Below are 21,302 nucleotides of genomic sequence, written 5' to 3' on the forward strand. Positions count from 1 at the left end.
GCCTCAACTCCCTCACAGGGAAGGATTTCTCCCTGATCTCCCACCTACCCCTGCCCTCTGCCTGTTTAAAGCCAATGCCCCTGTTCTACTATGATTTGTTCCAAATTCTGTAGTTATAAACAAAGCAATATTGCAAGCAAGAGGCAGAAAACCCATTAAATATTTTTACAGAAGAAATCCCAATATCCTTCAAATGTCTGTCTGATCGAGTCTGCTGCCAAGTTACAGCACAGGAGCTAAAACTCCTACTGAAACTAAGATCCCAGAAAGCAAAAATAAGCCACAATATCCACCACATCCAGTGAGAGACAAAATTTGGAATTCTGGCTCTGTGTGACTGCTTTATAATTACGTTGTTTCCCACTTCTTTTGTATCAGCCTTCAACTTGTCACTACACTGTGACTGCCGTGTCAGTGGCAGGAAAAGCACCGTGTTAAAATGGAACTAAACATTGTCACTGTCAGTTTATGGAAACGGCGCTAAAATGTCACCGTGAGCGCCCGTCACGGCGGGGCTGCCGCGGCCGTGCCACCGCGCCTGGCAGGGACCTGTGATGTCACCACAGCTCTCTGTGTCCCCACTGCCACCAACGCCTCCCAGGGGGAATATCCCGTCAGGGTGAGCTGCCATCGGGGCCAGCCTGTGCTGGTTTTAGCTCCCAACGCAGCAGTGACGGCTGTGCCAGCCACCGTGCGCTGAGCTTGGCCAGCTGCTGCTGTGCCACGCAGGAGAGCCCAGCTGGCCACCACACCAGAGTGCCAGGGGCAGGGAGTCCTGCCACAGTGGGGAGAGCAGCCCTGCTCCCACGGATCACAGAACCCACAGCAGCGAGGCCGGAGCACACCTTGCACACCACCCAGCACCACCATAACGTCCCCACAACCACGTCCCAAGTGCCACATCCAGACAGCTCCATCCTCTGCTCCTGCCCCTCGTTCCCTGGGAGCAGTGAGATGGGCAGGGATCCCATCACCCACTTCCCCTGCCAAGGACACGTCCCACAGGGAGCAGCGCGCCTGGCACCCACTGCAGCTCCCACAAACAGCCCCTGGCTCTCAGCACAGCTCCATCCCCTGCCCCGAGAGCCACGGCACACCGGGGACCACGCCGATGTCTGTGCCACAATGAACAAGTAACGTCGTCTCGCTCAGGAATAATCTTAAATCTTTTTGGTAACAGATCTGAAGAATTATTCCCCTTCACTTCTTAAGGGACACAAACCCCGTCCTTTGCTTATACAAGCACCAAAAAAAGAAAGGAGAGAGGCCCTGAATTCACCGGAATATTCATCATTTCCAACCTTAAACCCAGAGCGTACAAACAGACGAATCCGGCAAGTCAGAAAGCAAAGCCAATTTAATCTGTGGCTCCCCTGAGGTAAATGTAGTTCACAGTCCTGCCCCCACCCCAACCTCAGCCATAATCCCTGCTTCCTGGAGGTAAGAAAGCACTGGAGTGAGGAAAATTCTGCAGCGGGATATAATGATCCAAAATGACAGGGACAATAATGACAATGAATTTCATGTCTCCCAGTCATGAGCTGGGGATGCTTGACTGGGCTGACTCACACGATTAAATTGTTACAGGTACAGCAGGAGATGCAGTTATCATCCGGTGCTTTTGGGAAGGCGCCTGGGGCAGCGGGCAGGCAGCGCCGGATGCACGGCCCTTCTGTCGGGAGCAAAGGGCTCCTCCTGCAGCCCGCCCGCACCTCCGACAGAGGCACAACTGGGTTAAACACGCAGCTGGTGCGGGCCGCTGATTTTATCCCTTCTGAAAATGATAAAAGCGCCCTGGCGGGGAAAGCGCGGCGGGATCGGAGCGGCGAGGCACGGCGTGTGCCGGAGGGAGCTGGGAGCCCCGGGAGCTGCTCCTGCCTGCCTGTGCCAGCTCCAGCTCCACAGCACCCCAGGGAGCTGCTCCTGCCTGCCTGTGCCAGCTCCAGCTCCACAGCACCCCAGGGAGCTGCTCCTGCCTGTCCGTGCCAGCTCCAGAATGCTCCAGAGCTCTGTGCTGGGCTCTGCACCTGCACCCCAGGGAGCTGCTCCTGCCTGTCCGTGCCAGCTCCAGAATGCTCCACAGCTCTGTGCTGGGCTCTGCACCTGCACCCCAGGGAGCTGCTCCTGCCTGTCCGTGCCAGCTCCAGAATGCTCCAGAGCTCTGTGCTGGGCTCTGTGCACCTGCACCCCTGGGAGCTGGGCACCCCAGGGAGCTGCTCCTGCCTGTCCGTGCCAGCTCCAGCTCCACAGCTCTGTGCTGGGCTCTGCACCTGCACCCCAGGGAGCTGCTCCTGCCTGTCTGTGCCAGCTCCAGAATGCTCCAGAGCTCTGTGCTGGGCTCTGCACCTGCACTCCTGGGAGCTGGGCACCCCAGGGAGCTGCTCCTGCCTGTCCGTGCCAGCTCCAGAATGCTCCAGAGCTCTGTGCTGGGCTCTGCACCTGCACCCCAGGGAGCTGCTCCTGCCTGTCCATGCCAGCTCCAGAGCTCTGTGCTGAGCCCTGTGCCCCTTCCAGCCCCGCAGCCCACAGGATTTCAGGATTTGCCCTGTGCTGCAGCAGGCCCTGGCACACAGCAGGGCATGGACTCACAGTGAGTGTTTCCCAGCTACACCACGGTCAGCGTGCCTGCAAGGCTCCTCTCTCCCACCCAGCCTCAGGCTGGAAACACCAGGAAATGTGGGCAGCTGCGTGTTTAAATTCACCTATGGAAAGTCTGTTCGGTGACAAACTGTCAGAGTTTTTATATCCAGGGAAGGAAAACAGCCACAGAGTTGTCTGTAATACCCCTATTGCAGCCCAACATCTCCAAATACCCATTTGTCAAACATGAATTATAAAGCTATAACATTTCATAATTCAGGACACACTCAAATCCTAGGAAAAATAGCTACAAGAGCCCAAATAAAAAAAAGCATTTATTCCATTTTTGACAGCTTAATGAATGCCCTACTCTTTTGCATTGATTTTTGTGTGTGTGTCTGTGTGTGCACGTGTGCCTGGGAAGGATTTCTCAGGGGGCTTGCTGTAAACAGGGAAAGCGAAATCCTCTGCCAAGGCTTTTTCTACTTTTAAACAACCTCCATATTAAAATATTTCATCAGAGAATGTATGCAAAGCTACTGAGAATGCAAAGAGCCAAAAAACCCCAACTACTTACATCCCAGTAAACATACTGGAGATTTGTAGAACGAGACATTAAACAATCCAGTATCTTGATGTGGCAAGAGAGTCCCAGACACAGCGTATGTTAATTTCTTCTTTCAGGAAATAACAGCAAATTCAGAAAGCACGGTCAGCAGAGCCCGAGAATCTTAAATTCAGGATTGATTCCAGAACAGAGATTTTCCTTACACACCTAAGGGCTCTTGCAAGGCAAAATACGTTAAAGAAGCCTGCGAGCACCTAGAGACAGAAAAATAATGTATCATAAAGAGAACCGTGCCACTTGGAATTGCTGAACACTTTACACTGACACACTCTGGCCAGCTGGATCCCTGCTTTAATGGCTCTCCTAGTTCCTATCACAATGAACTCTATATAATTTAAATGGAGATTAATTCTTCCATTTAAAGTGCTCTGGAACAATCCTGCCCGAGATCCTGAGCTCAGCCCAGCCTCTCCCTGTGCCTCCCCTCCAGTCCTCCCGCAGCCCCTAAGTGGATCTGACAGATCCCTGCTCAGATAGCAGCCGCCTTCTCCCCCCAAAATGTTGCCTTTTTGCTATTCAGGAGTATCCTAATACCAACAAATGCTAAATGCAGTCTGACATGTCCCCCTAAGAAACAAACTTGTAAGTTGTGGCTTCAAAGCAAACCTTGAATAAATAGGACACGTTGTGTACACCCCGGCTAACATCCAACATATGCTTTGGCTTCCCGATGCTCAGGCAGAGCAAGAATAGCCTCTGGACAAGGCTGTGATTTGCTCTCGCTGGTACTGGCAACGTTTATGCCGCCCCATTTCTCTGTGCCTGTACAAACAATTGAAGGGATGTAATGAAGACGACCCCGGCGCGGTTGGGAAGGCAGCTCCCCATGAATTATGGATGGCTGGAGGTGCCAGCGGCCCCCCAGGACCACACAAACACGGGGACCCTGGGCAGGGGCTGCAGCACAGAATCAACCAGCACACCCAGTGCTTGCAGCTCTTCCCTCGGTGCTGGGCATCGACAGCTGCCGTCATTAACAGCTCTGCTTTCCACAATTACAGGGGCAAGGAATAAAGCAAGTGAGGAAATAGGGTGAAACTGCCTTTAACTGCACTTACAGTTGCAACGCTCCATCCTTAAAGGGCCAATTTATCGATTCGTTCTTTGGGGGAGAGAGAAGGGATGGACACAGAAGAGAAAGATGTCACCTACTTCAAGACTTGTATTTTGCTTTGCCGTTATGAATACTCTATTTTATGACTAATCCTTCTGAAAAGGACGAAAACAAGTTCAATTTCACCACCCCCTCCTCTACTTTCAGTCCCATTCCCTCTCCCTTTGTGCTCCCTCCCTCTGGACTTGGGGTGTGACAGCACATCATTAAAATTCAGGCACAATAATGTACAAGACCTGAAGGGAGCTTGCTGAAATGCTGTGACTTGAAGCCCATTTCCCGTGGCCAGAACACAGGTTAATTGATCAGGACAAAGCAGTAGATGTGCCCCAGCCCCACGGGAGCCCTCCTGCCCCACGGGCCACCCCAGAGCAGAGTGACACCGACAGCAGCGAGCTGCACCGTGGCCTGCTCACAAGTGAATTAACTCCAGCTGGGCAGTCTGCATCTGCACTAGGGGCAGCCTCAAAACTCTCACATGTGTATTGTCCACCCACAGATTTCATCCCTGAGTCCTTCAAACCCATCTTATTCTTCAGGGAAACTGAGCTTTGGTGCAGCTGGGAGAGCTTTTTCAATTTTAATTCAAAACAGCATTTCTCTACATTCTGCCTAAAACTGAGGATAACTAAGCTGTATCTTAGAGAGAAAGCAAAATAAAGCAAGACAGATTTTTTCCCACCTTTTTAATCTATTTTACTCTTCCTTCCCAATACGGAGTGTGGGTTTGTTTCCCTCTGCTGGGATGGCACTAAACCTCCAGGGACATCTCTCAGTCACTCAGAGCCCTGCCTGTGTTTGCCATCAAAGACCACCTGGCATCTTGATGCTGCATCTTTAGATTTACAGCATTGTTTAAAATAATTATTCATGTAAGAAACATGAAGACCAATTTTAAGGCTACCCTGAAAGATGTATCTTTGGAATGCTGGAGTAGTAAATGGCCACGATACAGCCAAATTATTTATTTAATCAGAAAAAACTTCACTAGATTATAAATAGATTTCAAGCTATAGTGCTCTTATGAGAAGTGTAATTACAGTTAAGAGAACCACTTCGTTCTTCTGGCAGGCTCCTGGGATCCCTTCAAACCAGCTAAGGAATGGCTCAGGATATGGAGAAAATAAACCTGAATTCCCTCTCTGTGTGCTGTGCATGGCAGGTCCTGGTACTGGGCACAAAAACTGCCACATAATCCCACAGCAAATTTTGCTACATTTGCAAATTTTGCTTTCATTTCCTCCAGACCTTAAAAATAAGATAAAATGCAGCTTCTACCAGTAGCAAAATCAACTAAACACCAAGTCCATCCTTTAAATCCAACCCTCCTCCCGAACAAGAATCTGCACATACATATTCCCACACATATACATGAAGTTTTAATTGATTTCCACGCTGCTGGGCTCTGTCTGAGACCTGCCATTAACAACACAAGCCAGAAGCCTCATAAACCCCACTGGAGTCCAGCGTGCTTCCAGAGTTCTTCCCAGTCCAGAACCCCTTTGATGAGCTGATGAATTGTTGTACATGCAGTTCTACAAAGGGAAAAGAATTCCCTTTATAATCCACCTTGTGTGAAGACCTTCCTACTGCCAGAAGGTCAGAAAGCACGTCTCCACCAGAACCCTTCAAACTGCTCTACCCCCAAAAAAGCCAAGAAAAGCCATTGCATTTTCTCCTACATCCACAGGGATGCTGCGAAAGCATAACTTATCTCCCAAACCAACAATTAAGAGGCAAGCTGAATCCTTCAAGCCGCAGAGACCCAGGGTACAATCTCCCGGCTCCCACTTGCGTTTGAAGCCCAAACCCAAAGCCCAGGAGCACAGAGCAGGCAGACAGGCCACGCACCATCGTAGTAGACAATGGCTCCCACCAGCTTGTCCCTGCGCAGCATGGGGAACAGCTCCAGGGCCCGGTCCTTGGTCAGGACATAGCTGCTCTTCAGGCACTGGCTGCCTGCCACCAGGTCGTACAGCTTGATGCCAACCCAGTAGTACGGCAGCTGCCACCACCTGAGGGGGAAACAGCACCAGGAAGTGAGAGAAACACAAATGGAGCGTTTAGGAGTGCGTGCACACTCTGTTATTGCAAGAGAGAACACGGCGAGCGACACAGAATGTTCTTACAGCAGCTCTACCTTGTTCAGCATTGCAAGCTCGTGGTAACAAGACAATGTAAATACTCCAGACTTAGGTGTTGTTTGCCACTGTTTTCACCTGAGCTACTCTCTGCAGTGAGTCAAGCACATTCAAGGATTTATTTGCTCTAAAATCAGGATCTAAACGGGGCTGTTGTGCCCCTGTGTGAGACACTGGAGCTGTGTGCGAGCTCAGAGGATTCCCCCAAGGCAGGGTCCACGGCCTCCTGCACCAACAGGACCACCATGAATGCAGGCAGCCACCGACCTACTCAAGCTCCAGCTCTTACAAGCCCCTCACACTAGGACAGGAATAATAAAAACAGGAATGATCTTAATAAAATTAAGTTCCTTTAGCAAAACCTCTCTGCTCTAAGTAGCCTGTTCCAGTGAGTAATTGCTCTTACAGACTGAAAACCCAGCCCAAAGCACTGAGTGCCTTCCTCAGAGGAGGAGGAGTCTGTTCTGTGCACACCCAACTGCCCTGTGCCTCTGGGGACTGAACAGCACCATGCTGGGAGCACTGGGGGAACAAGAAAGAATAGCAAATAGATCCTGGGAATGAGAGCTCTCTGCAGCTGTCCCTGTTGGGGTGCTGGAAGGGCTGCACTCCAGGATGAGCCCCCCAAAGCAGCGATTGCTGGCCGGGCACAGGAGAATTTTGTGCTTCTGCAGCCCAGAAACTTGCCCCAGGACAGCTTTAAGAAACCCCTCCCAGGCCAGGGAGGGCCTTTGAGAAGCCAAGGTAAAGGAGAGAAGGCACAGCAGAACTTACTTGTAGATGGGGAGCATGATGGGCAGCGCGGCCGAGAGGTGGGGTGCGCTCTGCAGCAGGTGTGCTCGCTCCTCCAGGGCCTCCTTCACCATCCTGTACTGCAAAACACAGCCAGGGTCAGAGCCACCCTCCTCCAGAGCCTCCCTCACCACCCTGGACTGCCAAACACAGCCAGGGTCAGAGCACAGCACCTCCAGAGCCTCCCCACCATCCTGGACTGCAAAACACAGCCAGAGTCAGAGCACAGCTCCTGCAGAGCCTCCCTCACCACCCTGGACTGCCAAACACAGCCAGGGTCAGAGCCACCCTCCTGCAGAGCCTCCCTCACCATCCTGGACTGCCAAACACAGCCAGGGTCAGAGCACAGCACCTCCAGAGCCTCCCTCACCATCCTGGACTGCCAAACACAGCCAGGGTCAGAGCCACCCTCCTCCAGAGCCTCCCTCACCACCCTGGACTGCAAAACACAGCCAGGGTCAGGGCACAGCAGCCACCCCTGGCACCAGGGCAAACACTCAGTAACAGACTTTACCCAAGCACCAACACCTCCCACCACTGTCCCTGGGCTTTCATGCTGAGATCTGCTGAGAAACGCAAAGGTTAAGGGAAAGGATCCCCAATAAAATAAAGTTTTGGTAGTTTCATCTTCGTGCCTTGGCAGCACAATTCATAGTTTTTCATTTGAACATAAAGCTCAAGAAGCCACGTTGCCCTAACGAGGGGCAGCAGGCGCTTCAGGAGGGCTAGGACTGATCCCACAGCACAGCTCCATGGCAATTCCCACAGCTCAACCCCATCCCAACTCCAAGCTGCAAATGCAGAAGGGTCCTTCTCCAAACCAATCAATGTGCATCAATGTGGAGTTGTGCTTTGGCAGAAAAGGGGGGTTCCTCTGTGTGGGTAACTCCCGGGTTTAGTTATTTCCCCCTGAAAATCACCATTCCTGCAGCAGCATTTCAACCCTAAAACATATTTTGAGAGGCTCCAATGGAAAAACAATGTGATTCCTCAAAACAGGAATATCAGGCTTCCACCCACACAAGAATGCACAAAAGCATTTATAAACTATCACTCATCTACCATATTTTCTTTCCCCATGCCAAAATAAATCACTCATTTACCATCTTTTCTTCCCTTATTCCAAAATAAGTCGCTCATTTACAATATTCTTCCCCCGTTCCAAATTAAATCACTCATTTACCATCTTTTCTCTCCCCATTCCAGAACAGGACAGCCACTCACTCCGCCCAGTTCACGGCATTACCTGTCTCATTTTATTTTATTTTATTTTATTTTATTTTATTTTATTTTATTTTATTTTATTTTATTTTATTTTATTTTATTTTATTTTATTTTATTTTATTTCAAGCTCTTTTTGTTCTGAGAGCAGCCCTGTCTCTGCCTGCCTTCCCCAAAAGCCACAGCCTGCAAGGCCTGGCAGTGGCACTGACACCAAAGCATGGAAAGCTCCCCCAGAGAAGAGACTTCCCACACACAGGGGAACACAGCACTGCAGTCCAGCACTGAGAAGCTCAAAAGGAGACTCAGCTCTAACTGGGACAGTGTCTACCAGCCATTCTTGCAGCACAAAAACTTACCTGCTCAAAATCCAGCTTCATGATGGCCTTCTGGAGGTACCTCACCCCACCGTGGATCAATTTAGTGCTCCTGCTGCTGGTCCCCGATGAGAAATCATCTCTTTCTAGAAGGGCTGTTTTTAGTCCTGTGTTACCAGAAAACCAAATTAACTTCTTAAATTACACAATTTGTATGTAATTCATTAAAGACACTTCTCCAGGGTAGAGACAATCACAAGAAAAATTACTCTGTACATGGATAAATTTGTATTCAAAGTGTAGTGCACTGTCTATATTGTAATGAAAAATTTTAGCCTTCTTCCTGAGGGAAAAGTCAAAGCAGAACTTAAACAGCAGCACATTAAAAGCTGGGTATTTCACAATGGAAAGGCATTACTGCACATTACGGGGCACGCTCCCCAGGGAAATGACAGCTTGGATGCATGGCAGGAACAGAGGGGCCCCATGGACACTTTTAACCCTTTGCAGCAGGGAGCTCTAAACCTCTTCAGCAACCATTTAACTGGCATTCCAGAGAGGGAGACAACTGGCAGCTCTGCTTACTTGGAGTTTGCCTCAGACCCATGGGGCACGCTCGGAATTGTGACACACACAGCAAACAGTCTGCTCAGCCTCAACCACTGAACCCCTGGGGCTGGGAAAGACCTCCAGGATCACTGATCCAACCACGCTCCATGGCCTTCTGTCATGAGGGGCCCACAAGTGGGCACAGCACCTGAGGGGCCTCAGCAGTGCCAACACTGAGATTTTAACATCTACTGGTCTCCCAAAACTTTTATGTCTTTAAAAAAATCTAATTATTACTGGTAACTTAGAAAGATCAGAGCAATTTATTTTTGTCGAATGTGACTGAAGATTAATGGACACAATCAGAAATAATTTGGTGAAGATTTATCAAACACACGAAAAGCAAAATTTGTTGTTAAGCGAAGCAAACACGATAAAAGAGCAAGTTCCATGAATGAACAGCAACGAGACACAACTCATTAACCAAACGCCCGTGAATATTTCACACCTCAGAGACCTACTGATATAACCAGTGTATCCCAGGAAAGGATAAACAGAGATTAACTGTAATAATTTGTCTGCTTTACAACTGCATTTTCTGCCAAAGCACAGCGGAGGCAGAAGTGAGAAGATCTTTGTCCCGTGGTATTAAATACAACACCAGGCTGGAGTTTGGACTTACCTCCCTGTGTCAGTCCCCACTGCTGCATCCATTTCACACTACCACACCTGCTGGACGAGCGTTTCCCAGCTCAAACCGAAAGGCTCTGCTGGGGTTTTGCCTCTGTTTGAAGAGGTTAAAGCGCCCGAGAGCTTCAGGGCTCTGTGCTCTGGCCAGCTCCCCAAAGGCGGGGTGATGGGAGCACGGATCTGCGGCGTGACCTTCCTCAGGGTCCTTCTGCCTGCTGAGAACACGTTTCCCAGCCACGATAGCCACCCCTCTGCCCCTGAGCGCTCCAGAAAAGCCAATCTGAGAAGTCTGCTCCAGCCCAGGCGCCCCAAGGGGAGCCTGCAGGTGCAGCCCCGGGCCCTCACCTCTGGTGGCTGCGTCCAGGGCACAGCCACAGCCCGTGGCTCCGCCGCCGATGACGAGCACATCGAACTCGCCGCCGCTCTGCAGGGCCGCCAGCTGCTGCTCGCGCGTGGGGAGATGGTCCTTCCTCTCTGGAACACCTTCTGCAGCCTGTACCCGCACCAAGGCACCCTGCAGGGACAGAACACAGCCCGTGAGGCTTCGTTCTGGACACACACATGGGGACAGACACCCCAAACACAGCCCATGAGGCCTCGTTCTGGACACACACATGGGGACAGACACCCCCAAACACAGCCCATGAGGCTTCGTTCTGCACACACATATGGGGACAGACACCCCAAACACAGCCCATGAGGCCTCGTTCTGGACACACACATGGGGACAGACACCCCCAAACACAGCCCGTGAGGCCTCGTTCTGGACACACACATGGGGACAGACACCCCCAAACACAGCCCGTGAGGCCTCGTTCTGCACACACACATGGGGACAGACACCCCCAAACACAGCCCATGAGGCTTCGTTCTGCACACACGAGTGGGGACAGACACCCCCAAACACAGCCCATGAGGCCTCGTTCTGCACACATATGGGGACAGACACCCCCAAACACAGCCCATGAGGCCCCAGCTGTGTTCTGCACACACACACATGGGGACAGACACCCCCAAACACAGCCCGTGAGGCTTCGTTCTGCACACACGAGTGGGGACAGACACCCCCAAACACAGCCCATGAGGCCTCGTTCTGGACACACGAGTGGGGACAGACACCCCCAAACACAGCCCATGAGGCCCCAGCTGTGTTCTGCACACATGTGGGGACAAACACCCCCAAACACAGCCCATGAGGCTTCGTTCTGCACACACGAGTGGGGACAGACACCCCAAACACAGCCCATGAGGCCCCAGCTGTGTTCTGCACACATGTGGGGACAGACACCCCCAAACACAGCCCATGAGGCCTCGTTCTGGACACACATGGGGACAGACACCCCAAACACAGCCCATGAGGCCCCAGCTGTGTTCTGCACACACACACATGGGGACAGACACCCCCAAACACAGCCCATGAGGCCCCAGCTGTGTTCTGCACACACACACGGGGACAGACACCCCCAAACACAGCCCATGAGGCCCCAGCTTCATTCTGCACACATATGGGGACAGACACCCCCAAACACAGCCTCTTCTACAGCCACAAAGGTAAAGTCACTTACTCCCAGGCTCTTCCCCCACATTTAACAATCATATTGTGTTAAACACTGAGGAGCAGACAGTACTGAACCCATGAAGGGCTACCACACCTCTACTCCACCTTGCCCACCTCAATGTAACACTGCACTCAAGGGTTACTACCTGTGTTCATTGCTTCTAGGAGCTCTCAAATGTTGCAAGGACGCTGTTATTATTTTAATAAACACTACAAAGGAAGCATTTTAATAAACAGACACATGGCTGGGCTCTGGCCTCTCTACCAAAAAATTCACCACAGCACAGGACGCAGAGCTGAGTGCACATTTCACATCTCATGCAGTGCCATTAATCCAAGCTCAAGTTCAGTGAGGTTCAGGAGGGATGTGATTGCCAAATGTAGTGCCCTGAAACACCAACCAAACTCTAATTTCACCTCCTTTTTGAGAAACTTGTAAGCAATGCAGTTGATGCCCTGCAGCACGTTAAAATACAGCGTTACAGTGACAAAGCTCAACAATGCAGCAGCTTCCAGACACGTTCCCATTTTCCTGGAGTGGCCTGGGGATCTCTTTGGGCTGATACTCCCAGAGCCAGTGCTGCTGGCTGGGCAGTGACTGTGGAGGGAAGGGCTGATGCTCAGCCACCTACCAGGGACCATGGCTCAGGCGGGAAGGGTTTGAGCAGTCTCTGAAGGCTCTCTGCTGTTAACATCAACTTAAACTGAATTCTGAACATTTCCAGACTTTCTTGAAAATTATAAACACTTTGAACACCAGAAAAACCTGCTTAACCCTAATTTAAGACCTAATTTAGGCGCAGTCTCCAGGCCAAATGGCAGACCTAACTATGCAGAATAGCTTCTGCCCAGAACTCCCAGACAGGAAAGAGCAGACTAATAAAAATTCAAGTGACAAACCACAGAAACTCCTTTCCAGCCAAGCACAAAAAGCCTCAGTTCAGATTATATGGTGCATGCAGCCTAAATATTTTTGTTCAGAATTATTTGCTCATTCCTCAGCAGTATCATGATTTAAATGCATTAGTTCTGTGTCCCTCTCTCTACTACAGAGCTGGAAATAAAATCTAAAAGCTAGCAGGCATGACTCAAGGAAGTGCATATTGCAAGGATAATTCATGGGCAGGTTCATCCTGCAATCAGGGATGACACTGACTACAGTGCAAGCAGCTCATGGAAATCCCTCGGGACAGCAGCAGCCCCTGTCACTGCTCGTGTGCTACAATGCAATCCGTGGGGAGAGTCAGGCTGGAGACAGAGTCCTCCACTTCATACTGAGGATCCAGTGAGGTCCCGGAGCTGCTCCAGGGCTGCAGCCCCTGTGCTCTGCAGCCAGCCTGGGAGAGCTGGGAATGCTCCCCTGGAGAAGGGAAGGCTCCAGGGAGAGCTCAGAGCCCCTGGCAGGGCCTGGAGGGGCTCAGGAGAGCTGCAGAGGGACTGGGGACAAGAAAGAAAAAGTAAGATTTATAAGAAATCCTGTTTTTCCCCAAGCGTGGCGATCCCTGTGGGATCAGCTCTGTCCCCAGCCCACGTGGGGCCCCCAGGAGCTGCAGTGCCCAGCTGTGCCCAGCTGTGCCCCGGCTGCACAGGCAGCAAGCTCTGCCCCCTGCCCGGTGCTCACAGGCACAGCAGCCCTCCCCAGGCACTGCAGGGGCTGCCAGGGGCAGGTGAGTCCAGGTGAGCCTGGTGCTGTCACCCCGAAGTGTGCCTGCTGGCACAGAGCACCGCAGCAGGGACACGGTTTGGGAGCTTCAGAGAAACTCAGCTGCCACGTTACCCTTCTGGCCAGGGAATTCTGCGCATCCCCACGCGCTCCTGCCTCTTGCCCTGCTCTCTCACTGGCCCTGTGGGCCCTAGCACTGCCGTAAAACTTTTAAATCCCCAAAGTGCAATAAAAACACGTAATAGAATCCCAGAAGGGTTTGGGTTGGAAGGGACCTTAAAGGCCACCCTGCTGCTGCCAGCCAGCAGTGACAAGCAGGAAATTGGGAACACCAAAAACACCCTATCCTGCATGTGTTTTGGCTGATCAAGCTCAGCAACACGTGGTCAACTTCCACGAGCTCTGGAGAAGGAAAATCCCCACCTCCAAATTTACTTTGCGCTACGTTTCCTGAGAAATTTCCAAGCCTGCTACTTAACTTCAGGAAAATCCCAGAACGCCAGAAAAGAGAGATTTGGAGTTCAAGAAATACTGGCATCAGGTGGGTTTGACTCCATGTCTAGGCTTGCTTTTAAACCCATTATTTACAACAAATGGCTCCTAGCAGAGCCCAGAGCAGAGTCCCCAGCATGCAGCCCCTGGTATAGCCAGAGTGTGCAGATTAGCCCTGGAATATAAGCAGAGTGATTAGTACCAGGAATTGATATAGATATGATGCATCTTGCTGTCAATTAAATGGGGGAGTGAAGAAAAGCTGCACACAGGGATTCCATCTGCAGTAACGTGATTAGTTTGGCAGTGAACAAGTGTGTTTACTGAAATAAGCAATTGCTGTTTATATCTACAATTTCTCAGGCAAGAGTTCCCTGAATGGTTTTGATTACGCTCTTAGTGAGAGGAATTTAGTTTGGCAGTTTGAATTTAATCATCAAGTTATAAAGTGATCTAGTAATCCATAATCCAGTGCTCTCGTTAATTTGCTACTGTAAATCTCCAGGTAGGTTTGCAGAGTCAAATTCATCATCCTTATTCATTTAAACAAAAAAATACAGTAATTAGAACTCCCCAGAGCAGGCCCTGATGCATTATCATATTATCACGCTATTGGATTCACCTTGCTGAGCAATTCCTACTGACCAACAAGGCGCTCACACACCAGGAGGAGCAGGGCTGGGAGAGGACAGCAGAACCCTACAACTCCAAACCAAAGCGCTGCCTTTCCCCCCAGTGATCATGAGGGGAGAGGGGAAGGAAAAGGCACCAGCGGTCTCCAGTCCAGCCTGGAATGTCCAGGAACGCCCCACCTCACACCTGGCACCGGCCTGCTGAGGCTGATGCGTTAAACAAAGGCCCAAAAGCAGAATGCAGCAATGCAGTCAGGAAGCAGGAGGATCTGTGTCCAGCTCTGTGTCCCCACCAGTGCTGAAGTGAAACAGCCAGCACAGGCTCACTGTGCCACCTGGGCCCTGCAGGGGTCTGAGTGTTCGAGGCCAAACCACACAATCCCAGACTGGTTTGGGTGGGAAGGGCCTTAAATCCCATCCAGTGCCACCCCTGCCACGGGCAGGGACACCTGCCACTGTCCCAGGCTGCTCCAAGCCCTGTCCAGCCTGGCCTGGGGCATTCCAGGGATGGGCTTTAAGGCTCCTTCCAATCCCTGCTGTTCTGGGATTCAGCGATTCAATTCCAGTTGCATAAATGTGACCCAAAACGCCAGCAGATGTGTGTGTACAGAAAAATTAGTTGGGATAAAAGCACGAGTGGCTCTGTGGTTTTGACTCCGTGATCACACTCTGTAAAACCCTGGGGTTTAATCTGTCTCTGGAAGTTCATAGTGGCCATCCATCCCCAGAAAAAGAGGAATTCCCTGAATCCTGGAGTACTGCAGACAATATGCAACAAGGGAGCTCTCCAGGTGACTTTTCCCTTCCAACTCCTCTTATTTAGCAGTCCTAAAAGCTGCAGCTGCCATTTCTGACAGTAATGAAGCCAGGCTGTAAAACCCCGGGATAAAGACCCCGGAGAGAACATTACCAGCTCGGAGCAAGGCAGGCAGCCCGATGGGGAGCTCGCTTGAAATGCTGGCGTTTATTTTCTGCAACAGAATCTGAAGCCATAAGAATCCTGCCTCATCCACCTCCCAGCTTGGCTCCCCAGACATGACTCATCTCATTCCCAGCTGCTCCTCCTCCCCACAGAAACAGCCAGAAAAGGGATTTAAAGACCGTTGTGGATGTGGGGACACGGGTCACGGTGGCCCTGGCAGCGTGGGGGGAAAGGCTGGACTGGGAGCCTCAGAGGAATCTGCCAGCCCTAACAAGTCCATGGTGCAGCGATGAAGCAGGGAGCTCAAGAGCCACTCCAGCCCTGCTGGGAGGAGCAGATATCCAGGAAACCCGTTTCCTCCAGCAGCAAGACCCAGCACACAGACTGCCGTGGGATGTGCTGCTTCACCGTGACAGGGCTCAGCACCTGCTGCCCTGCTGGGGCACTGACTGTGTCCATGCCCCTCACCTGGGCACAGCCCTGCAGGGACCCCGGCCCATGGGGCTGGCTGTGCCCACAGGCACAGGAGCCTGCCCTGGCACACATCCTGTCCCCAGCCCAGGGGCTGGCTGTGCCCGCAGAGGCACAGGAGCCTGCCCAGGCACACATCCTGTCCCCAGCCCAGGCACGGGGCTGGCTGTGCCCAGAGGCACAGGAGCCTGCCCTGGCACACATCCTGTCCCCAGCCCAGGGGCTGGCTGTGCCCAGAGGCACAGGAGCCTGCCCAGGCACACATCCTGTCCCCAGCCCAGGCACGGGGCTGGCTGTGCCCAGAGGCACAGGAGCCTGCCCTGGCACACATCCTGTCCCCAGCCCAGGCATGGGGCTGGCTGTGCCCAGAGGCACAGGAGCCTGCCCTGGCACACATCCTGTCCCCAGCCCAGGGGCTGGCTGTGCCCGCAGAGGCACAGGAGCCTGCCCTGGCACACATCCTGTCCCCAGCCCAGGGGCTGGCTGTGCCCGCAGAGGCACAGGAGCCTGTCCAGGCACACATCCTGTCCCCAGCCCAGGAAGAGGGCTGGCTGTGCCCAGAGGCACAGGAGCCTGTCCAGGCACACATCCTGTCCCCAGCCCAGGCACGGGGCTGGCTGTGCCCGCAGAGGCACAGGAGCCTGCCCTGGCACACATCCTGTCCCCAGCCCAGGAACCCAGCAGGAGCTGGCCCAGCACTGTGCTGAGGCTGGGATGTTCAGAGCTACTGCTGGTGGTTTCACTTCCAGCTTCGCTTTCACTACAGTCAGGTCTTTCCACTCCTCCTGCAACTAAGTAAAGCCCCCAGTGGCAGCCAAAGGTCATTTTTTAAAACTATTTGTACAAGCCTGACATACGCTGTGACAGATTTTAAGTTTCCTATTTTATCAAAAATCATAATTAATACTTACGTGTTTGTTTCTATGTTGAGAAAATTGAGAGAGGCCAAAAACTGTTGCTATGGCACCTCCTCCAATGAGAGCAGTTCCTTTCACTGCCTTCTGAAATGCCATTTTTTACTGGAAGAAAAGAAGATAAAAATTAATTGGCAGTTTTACCATGTCAGGATCTGGTACACACAGAATAAACCATTTGAAGAAACTAATGACAATGTTGTGACATGTTGAAATTTAGGGTAGCAATGTCTTAATTAGAGATTTTCACTGCAATATTAGTAACTTCTAAACAAAGTCTAGACAGAGGCAAGCCAGAGCGCTCTGGTGTGTGCCGAGAAGGCTGAAGGATGAAAGAGTATTTAGATCAGAGTAGATACACACACCCCACGGTGACCCTGAGCGCGACAGGTACTGCCAATCCCACGGCAAGGCAGACCACAAACAGCCTGTCCCCAGCCACAGGGCCACCAAACCCTCATCCCAACGCCACGGCAGAGCTGATCGGCTCCTCACACCTCCTGCAGCTCCCTGCCCGTCCCAGCAAGCCCCTGCTGCCCGGCAGGAGCTGCCCGGAGCCCAGCCCGTCCTACCCCGGGGTGCAGCAGGAGCAGGGCCCGCAGCGAGCGGCAGCGCGCACAGGGACGGCTCTGAGCACCACTCCACACCCAGCTCCAGAGGGCTTGAAACCAGCCCTATGTGGGTCAGGCAAATTCTTAACAGGCCCAGCGTTCGGATCCTGAATGACAAACGTGCACGGCGCTGACCTGAATGCTAAGCAGGCCCGGCCCGCTCCGTGCTCCCGGCGCGCGGGGCTGGAGCACACAGGGACAGCATCCCTCCCACCCGGGGATCCCACCAGTGCCCCGGGGACACCCTGTGCTGGCCACACTCTCCAGCAGTCCCCAGGCAGGGAGTTAGCACCAACAAGGCTTCAGGCAGGGCAGACTGTGCGTGCAGCCTGGGCCAGCACCGCAGCACCAGCGCTTACCGGGCATGGGGAGCAGCCCCGGGCCAGCAGCAGGGAGCCAGCTCCCCATGCCAAGCTGGGCACAGAACATGTTCCCAGGCTGGAATGCCTCAAAGGAAGGAATTCCTGCCTGGCAGGGTGGGCAGGCCCTGGCACAGGTGCCCAGAGCAGCTGGGGCTGCCCCTGGATCCCTGGCAGTGCCCGAGGCCAGGCTGGACTCTGGGGCTGGGAGCACCTGGGACAGTGGAAGGTGTCCCTGCCATGGAATAAGATGAGTTCTGAAGTCCCTCCCAAGCCAAACCTTGACCTCATTCCCTGAGCACTTAGCCTGCAGCACACTCAGTGTGGGGGACATTCCCCACACAATTTCTGGGGCAGGCATTGGATGCAGAGCTGCTGTGTGTACAAACTGTGTAAGGGATCGTGTACAGAAGGCCAAGACTTGCAGCTTCCCACAAGTTTTTCCAAAGAGAGGCACTTATGCTCTTGGAGATTCCCACCGTGCATGCCTTTCCTGTATCACATTTTCCATTTACTTCTTACTATGGTTGCAAAAAAAAAAGATCAGCTTCATCTTTCCTTTGTGCCGTGACAGGGAGTGAAAGAGGACAGTGACAGACAAACCCCAGCAAAGAAAGCTCCTGGGAGGGAAGCTACTGGGGAGATCCGGCCTCAAACACTACAGCACCTCTGTGAAAACAGAGAGGAAGACTATGGACAGTCACAAAGCTGTATCACAAGGTGGAATCCAGGAGGGCACAGGAGTTGAAGAGCAGCTGGAACATCCAGGAGGGCACAGGAGTTGAAGAGCAGCTGGAACATCCAGGAGGGCACAGGAGCTGAAGAGCAGCTGGAACATTCCCGTGGTGGGACACACACCTGTGCCCGAGGCTTCCAGGAGGCAGGAATGACAGCTCTGCTCCCCAGGGAAGGCTGGTGGCAGAGCTGGAGTAGTTCCACACCCCTCACGCAGCAGCAAAGGAGTCTCTCTGAGAGCCTGGAACCCTCCAAGCGCCTGTGCCAGAACACAGCAATCCAGGGAGCTGAAAGGGAACAAATCAGCATCCTCCGAGGAGCCGTGTCACACGTCTGCAGAGATGCTGGCTTGCAGGAAGACAAAGGGAAGCGTGCCCTTTCCATGCTGCGTGAGTCAGGAGGAACGGTGGCGGCTGAAGCACAGTCCCTGCTCAGAACCAGGGTTCCTGCAAGCACAGACACCTCTCAGCCCTGCTTCTCGTCCCCTAGCTTGGATCTCTCCGGAGGCTTCATTTGGGACACCAGGGACACACGGGCCAGTTACAGCATTCCTTTCCATGGAATTTGCACGAGGTACACTAACCACTGACTAAGAAGCTCAGCGATTGTCACCTGAGCCCAGGATCCAGCTGCTCCAGCTGAAGGGACATTAGACATGCCACAGGGCACACCTTTCCCACTTTCACCCTGCAGGTAGCATCTCCAGCACCCAGAAAGGGACTCGGTGGCCCTGTGCAGGAGGATTTCTGGCCTCAGGGCTCCCCACTCCTTGCCTGGCCCCGGGCGGGTTGCATTAGCTCTCCTCAGAGCTGAGAGCCGATTACAGGCAATTCTCCCCAGAAAGGAACTCTCCCAGCAGACCGGCTGCTCAAATTGCCACATCAATCTTGCTCACCATCCCTAAGAGAAGCTTATTCAGGAGAGAAAGGAAAATAAGGCTTAGCATAAGCCACTCTAGCACGAAGCCAGACAGGCATTCCAACCAGACTGTGCTTTCACACCTGGAACGGCTCAATTGCATCCCAGGAACCCGAGCCCGCATTTCTGAGGATGGGTTTGGATGAGGCTGGGTGAGCTCAGGGCATTGCAGGGGGGCAGAGCCCGGGCACCGCTGGCACCAGGCTGCCCCAGGCTCTGCCAGGGCACGGCACAGCTCTGGTTCTTCCCAAAAGGAACGGCCCTGCAGGCAGCAACTGGCACACAAGGTCTCCTCTGGAAAGGAGGATGACCTGAACACTGCCTGGTGGCCACAGGGAAAGGAGAGGCTGGGATCAGACTCTGGTGGGTTTTCCCCCAGCTCTGTCCCAGACGTGCTGCCAGCTCCGAGCAGGATACACCGAGTGCAGGTGAAAGGGGCAGGAATGCAGTCCATGTGGTTCCCATGGAGCCTGTACCAGGGAAGAGCCCACGCTCACAAACCCCTCCTCTTCTGGGAGCAGGTACTGAAACCTGCCTCTCTTCCAGGCTGAGATCAATGGCTTGTGACAGAAATGGGATTTTATTTTAATGAAAATTATAATAGCAACCAGCATGAGAAGCACTACAGTCAGAAATGTCATCTTTCCATCACGCAAATATTCTGAATCACCTTTAAAAGCGGCTCCGAGTGTTTCAGTGCTGTCAGTGCCATCTGACACAGTAAATCTGCATGTTAAGCCTTACCCTTGATTTCAAGAGAAGCCATAAATGGCACCTTTGGACCCATGGCCTCACCTGGAGGGTGGCTGAGGTCCCTGACAGGCTCTAGAACAAGCTGTGGCAGGAGCAGGAGCCCTTGGCTGGCGTGGAGCATGTCACAAGGAGTAGCTACTGCACAGAGTGATCTGTCCAAGGAGCTCAATAACCCCAGGGAACAGTTCCCAGGAACAGCTGAGCACTGGTGAAGATTCAGAGGGACATTAGCTCAAACTGCTATTAAAGGATTCATGATAAGAAGAAATAGACTTTAAACCTGAAAGGACACAAAGGGGCGGGGAGAGCAGTCTACACAAAATGGAAACTACACAAAAGATTTATCAGCACGAGTTCCTGCTTTCAATTTCCAAAAGTTAATACAAACCCTAGTCACAAGTAGGAAGTCCTCTGTGCACTCCTTAACCATCAGTCACACTCACTTGGACTACAGCCACTTCCAGAGGAGTGTTCCAACATGGAACAGCCACTTCCAGAGGAGTGTCCCACTGCAGACCCAGGCTGGTGACCAGCACCCCGCTTCGGCGAGGTGCCCAGGTGACCCTCCCCAGGTACCAGACCCTGGACCTGCTGTGTCAAAGGCAAGGGCTCCCCTTCAGCAGTTAAAGCACTCCTGACACTGCTTCCCAAAATCCCAAAACCCTACGAGGCACCACTTACACCCTGGATTTAAAGAAGGGATTTCAACATCCATCCTCAGCAGAGGCCTCTGGCACAAAGCTCTGCCACCCGCAGCGCTCACCGGGCTGGCACAGCTCCTGGCAGTGACTCGCCTTCCTTACTTCCCGTAAATGCCCGGCCCAGCCAGCTGCCAGACTATTGTCTGGACGTTCTCGGGACTTGTGCAACCCGCTCCCAGCCGAGGCAGCAGCGGCTGAAAGGGAAACACCACAACCACCAGCGCTTCTCTGCTCGGGCGCTTCCTGATTACAGAGAGCCGGATCTGAGCAGCCCATGGCCAAAGGTGGGGGAAGAATGAAAGGAATGAGGGAAGGGGAGTGGTGGGGAGCTCAGCCCCAGGGCCATGAGCTGAGGGCGAAGCAGGATGAGCACGGCAGCAGAAGCGGAGGGACAGATGGACGGAGGCTGCAGAGCTGCCATCAGACACGGCTCCGAGACGCACAGCCCGGGGAACTGGGAGGAGAAACCCAATCTGTTCTGTTGGATACCCGTGCGCCTTACGAGGCCATTACCATGGAATCCGGGCGCTTCGCATTCCAC

The 21,302-nt window shown here is 52.8% G+C and overlaps 1 protein-coding gene across 3 annotated transcripts in view; it reads right to left on the bottom strand.

Moving 5' to 3' along the window:
• The window catches only part of GPD2 (glycerol-3-phosphate dehydrogenase 2), a 48,534-nt gene that overhangs the window by 21,136 nt on the left and 6,096 nt on the right, over positions 1–21,302 (bottom strand). Inside the window, exons 1-6 of one of the 3 annotated variants that reach the window (XM_038142930.1) lie at positions 17,257–17,275; positions 16,682–16,789; positions 10,378–10,546; positions 8,836–8,960; positions 7,238–7,335; positions 6,174–6,337 (exon numbers count right to left, since the gene is read on the bottom strand). In XM_038142930.1, the coding sequence (XP_037998858.1) occupies positions 6,174–6,337; positions 7,238–7,335; positions 8,836–8,960; positions 10,378–10,546; positions 16,682–16,783 (658 nt within the window). In that variant the 5' untranslated portion in view covers positions 16,784–16,789; positions 17,257–17,275. Of the gene's footprint in view, positions 1–6,173; positions 6,338–7,237; positions 7,336–8,835; positions 8,961–10,377; positions 10,547–16,681; positions 16,790–17,256; positions 17,276–21,302 lie in introns of those variants that run through there. The other 2 variants (XM_038142929.1, XM_038142931.1) reach the window with 2 other exon arrangements.

Source organism: Motacilla alba, chromosome 7 (genome assembly GCF_015832195.1).
Source record: "Motacilla alba alba isolate MOTALB_02 chromosome 7, Motacilla_alba_V1.0_pri, whole genome shotgun sequence".
Taxonomy (NCBI): Eukaryota; Metazoa; Chordata; class Aves; order Passeriformes; family Motacillidae; genus Motacilla; species Motacilla alba.